This window comes from Oncorhynchus tshawytscha, linkage group LG13, assembly GCF_018296145.1.
Source record: "Oncorhynchus tshawytscha isolate Ot180627B linkage group LG13, Otsh_v2.0, whole genome shotgun sequence".
NCBI lineage: Eukaryota > Metazoa > Chordata > Actinopteri > Salmoniformes > Salmonidae > Oncorhynchus > Oncorhynchus tshawytscha.
In genome coordinates, this window is record NC_056441.1 from 47,538,528 (window position 1) to 47,555,568 (window position 17,041).

Below are 17,041 nucleotides of genomic sequence, written 5' to 3' on the forward strand. Positions count from 1 at the left end.
TGCTAGCAAAGTAATTAAGCATGTCAGCTTTTTTTCAATGTCTGCAGGTAAATTTCGAGGTCTACTGAGTGGTGCGGCAGTCTAAGGCACTGCATCTCAGTGCTAGAGGTGTCACTACAGATCCTGGGCTGTATCACAACCGGCAGTGATCGGGATTCCCGTAGGGCGGCGCACAATTGGCCCAGCTTTGTCCGGGTTGGGGGGGGGGGTTTGGCGGGGTAGGCCGTCATTGTAAAATACGAATTTGTTCTTAACTGACTTGCTTAGTTAAATAAAAAATATATAAATTAATTTGAACAATATTTATGTAGCCTATACACCATGCCAAGAGAAGGGATGTTTTGACATGCTCTCACTACAGTATTTTGCTTTCAGCTCTCAACCAGCCCATGAGCTGTGGGCGGTACTGTCCCTCCCCTATGTGAGGAAAATGACACAGCACAGGGATCACACACATTGATATATCCTGGGTTGTTGCACATTAGACGAGCAGTACTTGGAAATATCTGAATTGGATTTAAATGTATGTTTGTCTGCGTTAATCTAATGGTATTGCAAGTGTTATACAATGAGTTTGCGAGACTCTCCGGACCAGAATAAATTGTGGCATATCGGTCCATGTATTATAACTGCGCTAATACTTATAAAGTCAACTGTTTGCACACCGGTGTCAACGGACTGGCGGGTCGAGACACCTGAGGCTGAGGTACGTGTTATCTGTAGCTTATTAGACGTTTTTTCTAAAATGTTTACTGCTTGAAACTTTAGAACTAGACTACTTTTGACGAGATATTCAAAAACACTAAGATTGCGTTTACACAGGTAGCCAAATCTGATTTGTTCACAATCAGATATTTTTCAGGGCTAGTCTGATTGGTCAAAATACCTATTAGTGAGGGGGGAAAAATACAGAATGGCTGCGTTTAGAATACAAAGTGTAGAGTTGAATGAATAGTCATTTGACTCACCTAAATTGAGCCAGGTAACATACGCCCACAGCAACTGTCAGTTTAGAGTGGTTGGCAGGCTACCCCCGATTGAGCTCTGATAATGGGAAACCGAAGAGAAAATGGATGTCGGTGTAAATTCCATTAGAATCTAATGCATGAGCGCAAGACGTTCATACGTGTTTTCAATATCTTGTGCTCAGGGATGGGTTTGGTCAATCTAGCTCTAGCATGCATTTTACCTTCCAGCAAGATTACACAAGTTACATTCTGGCAGGTATAAATAATAAAACGAAAATGTGTTATCCTATACCACTGGTTATACTTACTGCACACAACACCTTCGTTTCAGTTTTCAAATCTAAATTATAGTCTGACAAATGTTTAACTCAGTTTGTTATGCTGTTTCAGTATTTCAATATACACTGAATGAAAATGCAACAATTTCAAAGATAAAGGAAGTAAATTCATTAGGCCCTCATCTATGGATTTCACATGACTGGGAATACAGATATGCATATGTTGGTCACATATGTTGATTGTAGAATGCTGTCCCACTCTTCAATGGCAGTGTGAAGTTGCTAAATATTGGTGGGAACTGGAACACGCTGTCGTACACGTCGATCCAGAGCATCCCAAACAGGCTCAATGGGTGATGTCTGGTGGGTATGCAGGCCATGGAAGAACGGAGACATTTTCAACTTCCAAGAATTGTGTACAGATACTTGCAACATGAGGTGGTGGCCGTGGATGAATGGCACGACAACGGGCCTCAGGATCGTGTCACGGTAACTCTGCATTCAAATTGCCATTGATAAAACGCCATCGTTGTCCGTACCATAACCCCACCACTACCATGGGGCACGGTTCAAAAGGTTGACATCAGCAAACCACTTGGCAACACAACGCCGTACACGTGGTCTGCGGTTGTGATGCCGGTTGAAAGTACTGCCAAACCGTGATTCATCTGTGATGAGCACACTTCTTCAGCGTGCCAGTGGACATTAAATGTGAGCATTTGCCCACTGAAGTTGTTTACGACACCGAACTGCAGTCAGGTCAAGACCCTGTTGAGGACAACGAGCACGCAGATGAGCTTCCCTGAGACTGTCTCAGAGCATTCCGCAGGTGAAGAAACCAGATGTGGAGGTCCTGGGTTTACATGTGGTCTGCAGTTGTGAATGCAAATTGCATGCTCCCTCAAAACTTGAGACTTCTGTGACATTTCAGAGTGGTTTGACAATGTAACTTCTCTCTCTATGTCCCCTGTGTGTAAGGGGTCGGACACACACAGGATTGTCTGCCGTTTGCAAGCCGAGACTATTTAGCATCTCTGAACTGAGTTGTCATCTGTTGATTTTTTAAAATTCCCCATAACATCTCTAATCATACCTCTTCCTGTCGGTGCCTGTTGTTAACATCAAGCCCAGTGGTTAGATCCTGATAACTGATGGTCTCTACTCTCTTTCTGTAAGACGGGTGGTCTGGAGTCTATCACTCCTCTCCTCAGTCAGAGGGATGAGGGGAAAAGTTAGCATGCTACTACCTGACAGTGACTATAACATGTCTTTTTAAAGAAATGTAGAGAGGACCTAAGGAAATAGTTGAAGGTTACAAGGTTGAGGCAAATTAATGTCTGATTTAATAATGTTTATATACCAAGTAAGTGTGGGAGTCTCATGAAAAATAATGATGTAACATTTATTGCAGGGCTTCCTGGAGAAATATGGATACCTGCACCAGGACAATCACATACACAATGCTGCAGAGGTCAAAACAGCAGTCCGGTACGGTACTACTGTCTCTCAAATAACTCCATCACTTTTGAATTGTCTCCATCTCCTTCAAGCAATTCTGTTCTGTGTCGGTTTCTCTTTCTTTGTCCCCTTACATTCTCCACTGGCTAAGACTTGGCCATTCTGTCTCTTACACTGTATTTCACAGCCTCACCCTCTGTTCTCAATTCTACCAGTGGGGCATAGAGTAGTCTTCCTAATCAGAGAGCCTGTTGCCCAATGGAGCAGAATATTTATGTTGGCCCGAAGACTCAAGTCATAATCTAATTACTTATATTGGATTATGCACTCAACGTCCCAAATTGAAAAATGCACTTATCAACATCTTTGTTGGCTGATTAGAGTCAGTACAAGGCTATTAACCTGGTAGCTGAGTAGGTCTGTATGGTGTTAGGGGAGGGTGTAGGTCTGTGGGCCAACCCATGGAGGGGTAATGTAAAAAGGCAGGCAGTAAAATATTCCCTCACTACCAGCGAACTGGGAAACCTCCTCTGTTGAAACCTCTCCAAACCACTCTGGAATGTAGAGTTCAAATCTCACTAAGAATGCTATACTGTTGATATACAGTGCTTTCAGAAAGTATTCATACCCCTTGACTTATTCCACATTTTGTTGTGTTACATCCGGAATTCAAAGTGGAATAAATAGATTTTTTTCCTCAGCCCTCTAGTCATGGCCAAAAGTTTTGAGAATGACACAAATATTAATTTCAACAACATTTGCTGCTTCAGTGTCTTTAGATATTTTTATCAGATGTTACTATGGAACACTGAAGTGTAATTCCAAGCATTTCATAAGTGTCAAAGGCTTTTATTTACAATTACATGAAGTTGATGCAAAGATTCAATATTTGCAGTGTTGACTCTTCTTTTTCATCACCTGAGCAATCTGCCCTGGCATGCTGTCAATTAACTTCTGGGCCACATCCTGACTGATGGCAGCCCATTCTTGCATAATCAATGCTTGGAGTTTTGAATTTGTGGGTTTTTGTTTGTCCATCTGTCTCTTGAGGATTGACCACAAGTTCTCAATGGGATTAAGGTCTGGGAAGTTTCCTAGCCATGGACCCAAAATATTGATGTTTTGCTCCCCGAGCCACTTAGTTATCACTTTTGCCTTATGGCAAGGTGTTCCATCATGCTGGAAAAGGTATTGTTCGTCACCAAACTGTTCCTGGATGGTTGGGAGAAGTTGCTCTCGGAGGATGTGTTGGTACCACTCTTTATTCATGGCTGTGTTCTTAGGCAAAATTGACTGAGAAGCAACCCCACACATGAATGGTCTCAGGATGCTTTACTGTTGACATGACACAGGGCTGATGGTAGCGCTCAACTTGTCTTCTCCGGACAAGCTTTTTTCCTGATACCCCAAACAATCAGAGAGGGGATGACTTTACCCCAGTCCTCAGCAGTCCAATCCCTGTACCTTTTGCAGAATATCAGGCTGTCACTGGTGTTTTTCCTGGAGAGAAGTGGCTTCTCTGCTGCCCTTCTTGACACCAGGCCATCCTCCAAAGGTCTTCGCCTCACGTGCAGATGCACTCACGCCTGCCTGCTGCCATTCCTGTGCAAGCTCTGTACTGGTGGTGCCCCGATCCCGCAGCTGAATCAACTTTAGGAGACGGTCCTGGCGCTTGCTGGACTTTCTTGGGCGCCCTGAAGCCTTCTTCACAACAATTTAACCGCTCTGCTTGAAGTTCTTGATGATCCGATAAATGGTTGATTTAGGTGCAATCTTACTGGCTGCAATATCCTTGCTTGTGAAGCCCTTTTTGTGCAAAGGTAACCATGGTTGACAGAGGAAGAACAATGATTCCAAGCACCACCCTCCTTTTGAAGGTTCCAGTCTGTTATTCGAACTCAAACAGCATGACAGAGCATCTCCAGCCTTGTCCTCGTCAACACTCACACCTGTGTTAACGAGAGAATCACTGACATGATGTCAGCTGGTCCTTTTGTGGCAGGGCTGAAATGCAGTGTAAATGGTTTTGGGGGATTCAGTTAATTTGCATGGCATAGAGGGACTTTGCAATTAATTGCAATTCATCTGATCATGCTTTATAACACTCTGGAGTATATGCAAATTGCCATCATACAAACTGAGGCAGCAGACTTTGTGAAAATGTATACGTGTCATTCTCAAAACTTTTGGCCACAACTGTACACACAATACCCCATACCCATTGGATGCAGTGATCACAATATAGTGGCTGTATAAAGTTCCAAAAGCTGGGCCTAAAATAGTATATAAGAGATCATACAACGGATTTTGCTGTGGATCTTATCTGGATTACATTAAAAATGTGTTGGTCTGATTAATAAGGAGCATCCAGGTGCTGCACTTGATTAATTAAGAAACTGACTGTTAAGAAACGGACTGTTAAGGCTCCATGGATTGATAGGGAATTGAAAAACTGTATGGTTGCAAGAGATGGGACAAAAGGAGTGGCTAATAAGTCTGGCTGCTCATCTGACTGGCTGACTTACTACAAATTGAGAAATTATGTCCAAACCTAACAAAAATAATCAACTGTATTATGAAGCCAAGATCAATGATATAAAGAATGATGGGAAAAAAACTTTGGAGTACTTTAAATTAAATTATGGGCAGAAAAACAAATTCAACTCCATCTTTCATTGAATCAGACAACTTATTCATCACAAAACCATTTGATGTTGCCAATTATTTTAATGATTACTTCATTTGCAAAGTGGGCAAACTTAGCCAGGAACAACGAACAGTGAGCCATCATACTCATGCATAACAAAAACTAATTAAGGAAAGAAAAGCATTGTAAGTTTGAATTTTGTTAAGTTAGTGTGGGAGAGGTAGGAAAATGATTGTTATTGATCAATAATGACAAACCTCCTGGCATTGACAACTTAGATGGAAAGCTACTGAGGATGCTAGGTGACTCTATAGCCACTCCAGTCTGTCATATCTTTAATCTGAGCCTAGAGTAAATTCTTTGTCCTTAGGCCTGGAGGGAAGCCATAATCATTCTGCGACCCTAGAGTGGTAAAGCGGCCTTTAATGGTTCTAACAGCAAAGCTATAAACTTGCTGCCAGCTCTTAGCAAACTGTTGGAAAACATTGCGTTTGGCCAAATACAATGCTATTTCTCTGTAAACAAATTAACAAAAGACTTTCAGCATGCTTATAGAGAAGGGCGCTCAACATGTACTGCACTGACACAAAAGGCCGATGATTGGTTGAAAGAAATTGATAATAAGAAGATTGAGGGAGCTGTACTGTTAGATTTGAGTGCAGCCTTTGATATTATTGACCATAACCTGTTATTAAGAAAACTGATGTGTTATGGCTTTTCAACCTCTGCCATATTGTAGATTCAGAGCTATCTATCTAATAGAACTCAGAGGGTTTTCTTTAATGGAAGCTTCTCTAATGTCAAATATGTGAAGTGTGGTGTACCACAGGACAGCTCTCTAGACCCTCTACTCTTTTCTATTTTTATCAATGACCTGCCACTCGCATTAAACAAAGCATGTGTGTCCAAGTATGCTGATGATTCAACCATACGCATCAGACCTCAGCTGAATCTGGTAATGAATGGTGTGGCTGTTGAACAAGTTATGGAGACTAAATTACTTGGTGTTACCTTAGATTGTAAACTGTCATGGTCAAAACATATAGATTCAATGGTTGTAAAAATGAGGAGAGGTCTGTCCACAAAGCAAGTCAGGCAATTATTAATTATTGTAATTATTATTATTATCTTAATTATTGTCCAGTCATATGGTCAAGTGCTGCAAAGAAAGACCTAGTGGCAGCTGGCCAAGAACAGAGGCACGTCTTGCTTTTCATTGTAATCAGAGGGGTAATATTAATCCTATCCTAGCCGCGTCTGAATCCTGGCTTAGGAAGGCCACCAAAAATTCTGAAATTTCCATCCCCAACTACAACATTTTCCACTAAGATAGAACTGCCAAAGGGGGTGGAGTTGCAATCTACTGCAGAGATCGTCTGCAGAGTTCTGTTATGCTATCCAGGTCTGTGCCCAAACAGTTCAAGCTACTACTTTTAAAAGTAGTTTTTTTTTGCGTCTGTAATGGGTCCGTGGTCAAACGACCACCCCTCATCACTGTCAAACGCTCCCTAAAACACTTCAGCAAGCAGGCCTTTCTAATCGACCTGGTCCGGGTATCCTGGAAGGATATTGACCTAATTCCGTCAGTAGAGGATGCCTGATTATTTTTTTTAAGTGCTTTCCTCACTATCTTAAATAAGCATGCCCCATTCAAAAAATTTAGAACTAAGAACAGATATAGCCCTTGGTTCACTCCAGACTTGACTGCCCTTGACCAGCACAAAAACATCCTGTGGCATACTGCATCAGCATCGAATAGCCCCTGCGATATGCAACTTTCAGGGAAATTAGGAACCAGTATACACAGGCAGTTAGGTAAGCAAAGGCTATCTTTTTCAAACAGAAATTTGCATCCTGTAGCACAAACTCCCAAAAGTTCTGGGACACTGTAAAGTGCATGGAGAATAAGAGCACCTCCTTCCAGCTGCCCACTGCACTGAGGCTAGGAAACACTGTCACCACCGATAAATCTATGATAATTGAGAATTTCAATAAGCATTTCTCTACAGCTGGCCATGCTTTCCACCTGGCTACCCCTACCCCAGTCAGCAGCTTTGCACCCCCACAGCAACTTGCCAAAGCCTCCCCCACTTCTCCTTCACCCATATCCAGATAGCTGATGTTCTGAAAGAGCTGCAAAATCTGGACCCCTACAAATCAGCTGGGCTAGACAATCTGGACCCTCTGTTTCTAAAATTATCTGCCGCAATTGTTGCAACCCCTATTACTAGCCTGTTCAAACTCTCTTTCGTATCGTCTGAGATCCCTAAAGATTGGAAAGCTGCCGCGGTCATCCCCCTCTTCAAAAGGCGAGACACTCTAGACCCAAACTGTTACAGACCTACAGGGGGGCAAAAAAGTATTTAGTCTGCCACCAATTGTGCATGTTCTCCCACTTAAAAAGATGAGAGAGGCCTGTAATTTTCATCATATGTACACTTCAACTATGACAGACAAAATGAGAAAAAAAATCCAGAAAATCACATTGTAGGATTTTTAATGAATTTATTTGCAAATTATGGTGGAAAATAAGTATTTGGTCAATAACAAAAGTTTCTCTCAATACTTTGTTATATACCCTTTGTTGGCAATGACAGACGTTTTCTGTAAGTCTTCACAAGGTTTTCACACACTGTTGCTGGTATTTTGGCCCATTCCTCCATGCAGATCTCCTCTAGAGCAGTGATGTTTTGGGGCTGTTGCTGGGCAACACGGACTTTCAACTCCCTCCAAAGATTTTCTATGGGGTTGAGATCTGGAGACTGGCTAGGCCACTTTCAGGACCTTGAAATGCTTCTTACGAAGCCACTCCTTCGTTGCCCGGGCGGTGTGTTTGGGATCATTGTCATGCTGAAAGACCCAGCCACGTTTCATCTTCAATGACCTTGCTGATGGAAGGAGGTTCACTCAAAATCTCACGATACATGGCCCCATTCATTCTTTCCTTTACACAGATCAGTCGTCCTGGTCCCTTTGCAGAAAAACAGCCCCAAAGCATGATGTTTCCACCCCCATGCTTCACAGTAGGTATGGTGTTCTTTGGATGCAACTCATTCTTTGTCCTCCAAACACGACAAGTTGAGTTTTTACCCCCAAGATATATTTTGGTTTCATCTGACCATATGACATTCTCCCAATCTTCTTCTGGATCATCCAAATGCTCTCTAGCAAACTTCAGACGGGCCTGGACATGTACTGGCTTAAGCAGGGGGACACGTCTGGCACTGCAGGATTTGAGTCCATGGCGGCGTAGTGTGTTACTGATGGTAGGCTTTGTTACTTTGGTCCCAGCTCTCTGCAGGTCATTCACTAGGTCCCCCCATGTGGTTCTGGGATTTTTGCTCACAGTTCTTGTGATCATTTTGACCCCACGGGGTGAGATCTTGCGTGGAGCCCCAGATCGAGGGAGATTATCAGTGGTCTTGTATGTCTTCCGTTTCCTAATAATTGCTCCCACAGTTGATTTCTTCAAACCAAGCTGCTTACCTATTGCAGATTCAGTCTTCCCAGCCTGGTGCAGGTCTACAATTTTGTTTCTGGTGTCCTTTGACAGCTCTTTGGTCTTGGCCATAGTGGAGTTTGGAGTGTGACTGTTTGAGGTTGTGGACAGGTGTCTTTTATACTGATAACAAGTTCAAACAGGTGCCATTAATACAGGTAACGAGTGGATGACAGAGGAGCCTCTTAAAGAAGAAGTTACACGTCTGTGAGAGCCAGAAATCTTGCTTGTTTGTAAGTGACCAAATACTTTTTCAATTTTTTCTCATTTTGTCTGTCGTAGTTGAAGTGTACCTATGATGAAAATTACAGGCCTCTCTCATCTTTTTAAGTGGGAGAACTTGCACAATTGGTGGCTGACTAAATACTTTTTTGCCCCACTGTATATCATTGTAATGTAGTTTATTTTTAACGTTTTTCACTTCTTTTTTTTCTTTTTCTTTGCTTTCAAAATGGCATCAGACCAAACACTACTCACTCAGTTCCAGGTTGGATGGTGTCCTCAGGTGTCTGCTGTTTGTTTGCTACAGCACCCTCCGTATAGCTTGGAAACAGGAAACATTGGTAGCAGTAATCTATCTGGTTAATTTTGTCAAAAATGTGGTTGTAGGTTTGGAGTTCTGATCTGGAGCGAAGGCCATGCTCTGGAGGGTAGTATTCTGCATATGTTCCTGCCCAAAAAAATCCAAGTTTATCTTACTCCAAATCTATAATTTTGTAAAAAAACATGAAAAATGTCAGAGCTCACATGCAGCTGTGTGTCTCTCTCTCTCTGCCTTACTTGTTTAGATGGGTAAGAAAATTCAGGCTGTAACACAACAAAATGTGGAATAAGTGAAGGGGTATGAATAATATCTGAACCCACCAGTTTATTAGATACACCACCCTGTTCTCGAAAATGGATCGCTCCTACAGACAGTGAGTCACGTGTCCGTGGCTTGCTATATAAAGCAGGCAGACAGGCATCAAGGCATTCGGTTACTGTTCAATTAAACGTTTGAATGAGCAAAACGAGTGACCTAAGCGACTTTGAGTGTGGTATGATCGTCGGTGCCAGGCGCGCCAGAGCCAGTACCTCAGAAAATGCTGCCCTGGGCTTTTCACGCACGGCAGTGTCTAGGGTTTACCAAAAATGGTGCAACAAACAAAAAACATCCAGTCAACGGCAGTCCTGTGGGTGAAAACAGCTCATTGATGAAAGAGGTTGAAGGAGAATGACAAGAATCGTGTAAGCTAACAGGCGGGCCCGCAAACAGACAAATAACGATGCAGTACAACAGTGGTGTGCAGAACGGCATCTCGGAACGCACAACTCGTTGATCCTTTAATGGGCTATTGCAGCAGACGACCACACCCGGTTCCACTCCTATCATTTAAAAACAAGAAGAAATGGCTCCAGTGGGCATGCGATCACCAACACCGGACAACTGAGGAGTGGAAAAATATCACCTGGAACATGAAAGTGAGTCAAATTTACTTGAGTGGCCTGCGCATTCCCCAGACTTCAAACCAGTAGAGCATCTGTGGGATGAGCTGGAATAGTCTGTTAACAGCATGAAGGTACCTCCATCCAGTCTGCAGCAACTGCTTGATGCCAACGTGTCAGCATGGACCAACATCCCTGTGGAACGTTTCCAACAACTTGGAGAATGCCCCGGAGACTTCAGGCTGTTCTGTAGACCAGCACTAGATGGGTGTACCTAATAAACTGGCCAGTGAGTGTATAATATAATCATTAGATATACTCTTTGAGTAATGAGGTTTGAGACCGTGATTGTCTCTTTGTGTGAGTTAAATACAGCAGGGACGTGACACTGAAATTATGACATCAAAATATATTCCTCAGTGTGACCAAGACAGAGTTTGTTTCATGTATTGTTCATGTATTGTATGCTAATCTGTATAAATTTTTCCACCACCTCCTCTCTCACAGGGAGTTTCAGTGGCTGTCCCACCTGCCCGTCACAGGACAGCTGGATGGTGCCACCCTGAAGCAGATGGGCACACCACGGTGTGGGGTAAAGGATGAGGGCAGCCATCAGGTCTGGGCACAGAGAGTCTATGCAGTCTTCACAGGCAAGATGGCGTCCAATGGGTCACAAACCCGCAGGAAACGCTATGCTCAACTAGGTAAGGGAATACACTCAAAGGTGTGTGTGCGTGCGTGCCAGAAGCAGGTAGTCAGTGGCGTGCCAAGGTAACAATGGCTTTTGTTTCAGGTTGTTGAGCTCTGTATATTTGCACAGCATGAGTTTTCCAGTGACACAAACCTCCCCAGCACAAACCTCCCAGGCGAGCTGAATGCCTTCTATGCTTGCTTCGAGGCAAACAACACTGAGCCAGCCATGAGAGTCCCTGCTGTCCAGGACAATTGTGTGTTCTCGCTCTCCGTGGCCGATGTGAGTATGAATTTTAAACAGGTAAACACTCACAAGGCCGTTGGGTCAGATGGAATACCAGGCCGTGTTCTCAGAGCATTCACAGACCAGCTGGAAACTGTCTTTACAGACATTTTCAACATCTCGGTCTGTAATCCCAAAGGTAATCTCAAAGGTAACCTGCTTAAATGACTATAGTGCCATAGCATTTACATCTATAACCATGAAATGCGTTGAAAGGCTGGTCATGGCACACATCAACAATCGCGAACCGCCCCAACAGATCCACAGATGACACAATCTCTATTGCACTACACACTGCTCTCTCCCAACTGGACAAGAGGAATACATATGTGAGAATGCTGTTCATTGACAACAGGTCAGCGTTCACCACCATAGTTCCTTCCAAGCTCATCACCAATCTCGGTATCCTTGGACTGAACACCTTCCTCTGCAACTGGATCCTAAACTTTCTGATGGGCCGCCCCCAGTTGGTGAGGGTAGGGAACAACATCTGCCACACTGACACTCAACATGGGGGCCCCTCAGGGTTGTGTGCTTAGTCCCCTTCTGTACTCCCTGTTCACCCATGACTGTGGCCACGCACAACTCTAACACCATCATGAAGTTTGCTGACGACATGCCTGTGGCAGGACTGATTGCAGATGACAATGAGACAGCCTACAGGGAGGAGGTCAGAGAACTGGCAGTGTGAAGCCAGGATAACAACCTCTCTTTCAACATCAGCAAGACAAAGGAACTGATCAGAAAATGGAGGGGCGAGCCTGCCCCCAATCCACATTGACGAGGCTGTAGTGGAACAGGTCGAAAGCTTCAACTTACTCGGTGTCCACATTACTAAGGACTTAACATGGTCCTCTCAAACCAGCACAGTTGTGAAGAAGGCACGACAAAGCCTCTTCCCCCTCAGGAGGTTGAAAAGATTTGACATAGTCCCTCAGATCCAAAAAGTTGTACAGCTGCACCATTGAGAGCATATTGACTGGCTGCGTCAACGCTTGGTAGGGCAACCCCACCGCTCGCAAGGCGCTACAGATGGTGTTGTGGACAGAGCTCCCTGCCATTCAGGACCACTATACCAGGCAGTGTCAGAGGAAGACACGGAAAATTGTCAAAGACCCCAGCCATTAAAGCACCATTTACTGTTCACTCTGCTACAGCAGGTCAAGCGGTACCGGAGCGCCAAGTCTGGGACCAAAAGGCTCCTGAACAGCTTCTACCCCCAAGCCATAAGACTGCTGAACAGTTAATCAAATGGCTAACCTGACTTTTTGCATTGACCCTTTTTTGCACTGACTCTTGCACTAACTCAATAATGCACACTGGAGACTCCAACACACACACACATGCATATTGATGCCACACACACACTTTCACACACTTCACATACGCTGCGCTGCTACTCATTTTATTATCTATCCTGATTGTCGAGCCACTTTCACCCTTACCTACATGCACATATTACCTCAACTACAGTACCTCGTACCCCTGCACATTGACTCGATACTGGCACTCCTTATGGATAGCCTCGTTATTGTTATTTATTGTGTTACTATTTTCTATTTTTATTGGCAAATTTTCTTACTCTGCATTGTTGGGAAAGGGCTCGTACGTAAGCATTTCACGGTAAAGACTACACCTGTTGTATTTGTCGTATGTGACAAATAAAATGTGATTTTGTTTTGATATGCTTGTGGAGTCTGTGGCTGTGGTAGCTCCAGAGCTCAGAAAGGGTGCACACCGTGGTCTGGGTGGGTCTCCTGTCGTGAAGCCCATGACTAATAGCACTGAGGGCTGTAGTTAAGGCCTCAGAAGAGTGTCTGATGTCCCACGCTTTGGCCAGAACGACCCCTCTGCTGCAGGGGTACTAGTGGTTATCTACTCAACTCTACCTGTACCTAGCGAATTACACTGCATTCTATGGAGTCTCATTGGCATATTCACTGCAGATGAATTGTACCATACATACCCCACTGGGTCAGAACATATATTCTGTATTTTGGTTATCCATAAGCATAACGTTTCAGTCAAAGCACTAAGGTGACCTCTTTTTCCTCCTAGGAAATATGATTGACAGTTGAAACAATGCCACAATTTGACACCAACACCAGTACATGTGGTGGTTGACTGTTATACTTGGTCTCTTCAGATGTTTTGACCCTGCACAGATCCTCTGCTTGTGTCTACTGTTTATGTTAGACGGTATCTGGTCTCTCACTACATGAGAGAAAAACAGTAACTTTAACAGCCGTGTCAGTGACCATGAGGAGGAGGCAACCATCCCTCCCATGTTCCTGCTCATAGCCTGAACTGTGAACACTCGGCATTCCTCTCTGCCTCTCAGGGGATTGGCTAATACTCTGGGAATGTAGTGGCGTCGGACGGTCTCTCTCACTTCAAGCCAGTACCTGATGAGGCCTGTCCTCTGTTCGCTAGCTGGGTAAATAACACATCTCTGTTGTTTTGAGACCTGAGACGAGACAGCGGTCTTTGTCATCACCATTTTAGAGAAATGACTCATATGACTAGCAGGAGTGTTATTAAGCGAAACAAGAATGGTAATGACGAATGTTGTTTCACCTCCATGTGAAAGTTACGACTACAACAGGTGTCGGGTGTACCTCAGGCAAGCCCAGGGTCGTGTTCATTGGGCAGAAGAAAAACAAACTGAAAAGGAGAGGGACTACCTGGACTCCAAAAATAAACACACATTTTTGAACACGAACACGTCCCTGATGTTTCAACTAGACTTTTCCCTTTCATATAATATAATGAGCACTTCTAAATGAATGTTGATGATACCATGATTACGGATAATCGTGAATGAATCGTGAATAGTGAGAAAGTTACAGACGCACAAATATCATACCCCCAAGACATGCTGAACTCTAATCATTACAGTAACAGGGGAGGTTAGCATTTTTTGGGTGGTATGATATTTGGCACCCAACCTTCTCACTCATTGTTCCCGGTTCATTCAGGATGATCTGTGATCATGGCAGCATCCACATTAATGTAGAAGTGTTTAGAAACATATTATATTCTTATTTACAATAAAAGTGACTCCAAAATGACAATACAATATTTACCAATTATTTCTATTGGGAACAAAATAATCTGAAACACAACCAAAACAAACAGCAAATGCATCAAACAAATTTGTAGTCACAAGCTTGATGTAGTCATTGCGTGCAATTAATATGGGACCAAATACTTTTCACTACTTTAATACACATAAGTGAATTTGGGCTCCTGAGTGGCTCAGCGGTTTAAGGTGATAGAAGCGTCACTACAGACTCTGGTTCGATTCTGTATCACAACAGGCTGTATCACAACAGGCCGTGATTGGGAGTCCCATAGGGCGGCGCACAATTGTCCCAGCGTCATCTGGGTTAGGGTTCGGCCGGGGTAGTCCGTCATTGTAAATAAGAATTTGTTCTTAACTGACTTGCCTAGTTAAATAAAGATTAAATACAATTAAAATTTGTTCCAATACTTTTCGTTCCCATAAAATTGGGGGGACTATGTACAAAAAGTGCTGTAATTTCTGAATGGTTCATCCGATATGGGTCACAGTCATTGTATAATTTCAAATTCAGGGCTGGAGTCAAAACAATACAAAATGTGTCACTGTCCCAATACTTTTGGAGCTCACTGTATGTGGTTTTGATGACATTAAACCGATAAATTACATGGATCAGATTGTTTTCATTTGCCATTGTTGTTTCGCAGAGGAAAGGAGGTGCTATTACCGTGCCTCCCGGGAATAACAAGCAGACTTACTGTATCCTGGAAGACTAGCTGTGGGAATCTGACGCAGGTTCCCACTGATATTTACAGAGGCTACATTCCATCACCCTTGTTCAAGATAAGCAGTGCAGGTTGTGAATGCTCCGTGTTTGTGAGAGGTGTGTGCCTTTTGGAACAACAGCCCTGACTGACCACATGCTTTCTCTCTGGTTTGAGGTGTGAATGGGTATCACATCTTTTAAGCCATATATTAATGTGATTATTTGATATGACTGTAGGTTATGATGATAACGTACAATAGATGCTGCACTGGAGACCCAACTCCTACCACCACTGTTCTCTTCTACTAACAATAACCATCGCTATCAGATGATCTTGGTTACTTCCTAGAGAGATGGGGATTTCTCTCCCCCCCAACACTACTTTACAGGCCATAATTCTAATTACTTCCATAAGGGAAGTCAAGGAATGTCTTCAGTATAACTTCCTGCCGTTGCTGGTCTCCGGTGGGACCGTCTTACTCAGTGGAGGTCTATGAGTGCTAGAATCATGACTCAAGGGCCACTGCCCACTGTGCAAATATCAGTGTGGACGTAACTGCATGTAAATGGTCTTTAATCTCCTCTTGATGAGTCCACCAAGGTTATTTGCCTGAATACACTTAACTTGACCCTGCATTTGCAGTGTTTTAGTTTAAACTGCTTTTGCGATAGTGTGGTGGTGGGCAGTCTAATATTTGATCAACAATTTTCTCTTTGATAAGACTTCACAACCCATATCAACATAGGGTACTGAATGATAGTGTCTAAAAAGAGCTTTAAAATAATTTTATCAGATCACCACAATGGGAATGATGTTCAGACTTTTTTCTAATGGCAGATCCCCAAAGCTATCATTATATGAAAGACACGCAGAGGCTCATTTAGAAAACTTGATTAAAAACCTAATTAACAACATTAATCACCCTAGCCATAAGGATACCCATTCTGGATATCCTTATGGATAGGGTATTTTTGTCTTTGGATCAGGCAACCAGGTTTTTCCTGCTGAATGTTGTCAGATCTCCCTTGATCCTGGTTAAATAATGGTTAAATAATATTTATCCTGGTCAATAAAAATCCTAGTTCACTTCTTCACCCATTCGTCATATTACTTTGTGAGCAGTTTTAAGAGGTTGAAATACGTGGACCAATATCCCCTGGTCATGGCAGAAAAACTGAGAAAAGGCTTTAGAGGAAAGGTCATGGTACACTGGCAGATAATGACAAATGGCTATATTTATTTATGACTGATAAGCCAGTGGTCATCTTACCTTTTCCATCTTGGTCTTCTTCTTGACTTTGATGTTCTTAGTGGATCCAGTCGTCTCCTTCTTCCCAAAACAACATGTCATCGTCCTCCAGAAAGACACCTTCTTAGGTGTTGAGTAAGCCTTGTCAGCCATTACCACAGGCTTCTCCTCAGGAACTGGTTGACCAATGAGGTCACCGTGAGGGTAGATGGAGAACAGCCATGACTTGCCCACAATATTGGAGATGGAGGACAGGCTCAGGGCCCTCTGAGGCTCACCCTTGGAGGCCCAAGCGGCTTTAGGAAGAGGGTTCATCCAGAACTGAGAAGCACTAAGCTCCACAACCTCTTGGCGGAGCAGCTGTATCTGTGTTAGGAAGGCTCAGGGGAGAGGGTCCATGTCCATATCTGTGGTGAAGTGTCCACTGGGCTTCAATCTACAGCTAGAGGACTCCTGATATCTCCAGGAGTGATAAGTATATATTTTTGTCTTTATCTGTTGTGGTCTAGTACTGTCTTTTTGCTAGCTAGGGCCATCTACTTTAAGTGCTACCTGTTGAGTTCACTGGTCTCACTCACTACGACTTGACCACTTTCCCCCCTCTCTCTCGCCATATGACATCCTGCAAATAGTGAGGTCTAGCCACATGACAACCTGCCTGCTCGACCCCATCCCCTCCCTTCTCCAGACCATCTCTGGAGACCTTCTCACTTCCCTCATCAACTCATCTCTGGCCACTGGCTTCAAAATGT

General features: G+C 43.5%; 1 protein-coding gene across 1 annotated transcript in view; it reads left to right on the forward strand.

Moving 5' to 3' along the window:
- Positions 1 to 416: 416 nt before the first annotated feature.
- mmp28 (matrix metallopeptidase 28) overlaps positions 417 to 17,041 on the forward strand; it is a 30,094-nt gene continuing 13,469 nt past the window's right edge. Inside the window, exons 1-3 of the mRNA XM_024442055.2 lie at positions 417 to 706; positions 2,658 to 2,734; positions 10,783 to 10,979. Of these exons, the coding sequence (XP_024297823.1) occupies positions 569 to 706; positions 2,658 to 2,734; positions 10,783 to 10,979 (412 nt within the window). The 5' untranslated portion in view covers positions 417 to 568. The remainder of the gene's footprint in view (positions 707 to 2,657; positions 2,735 to 10,782; positions 10,980 to 17,041) is intronic.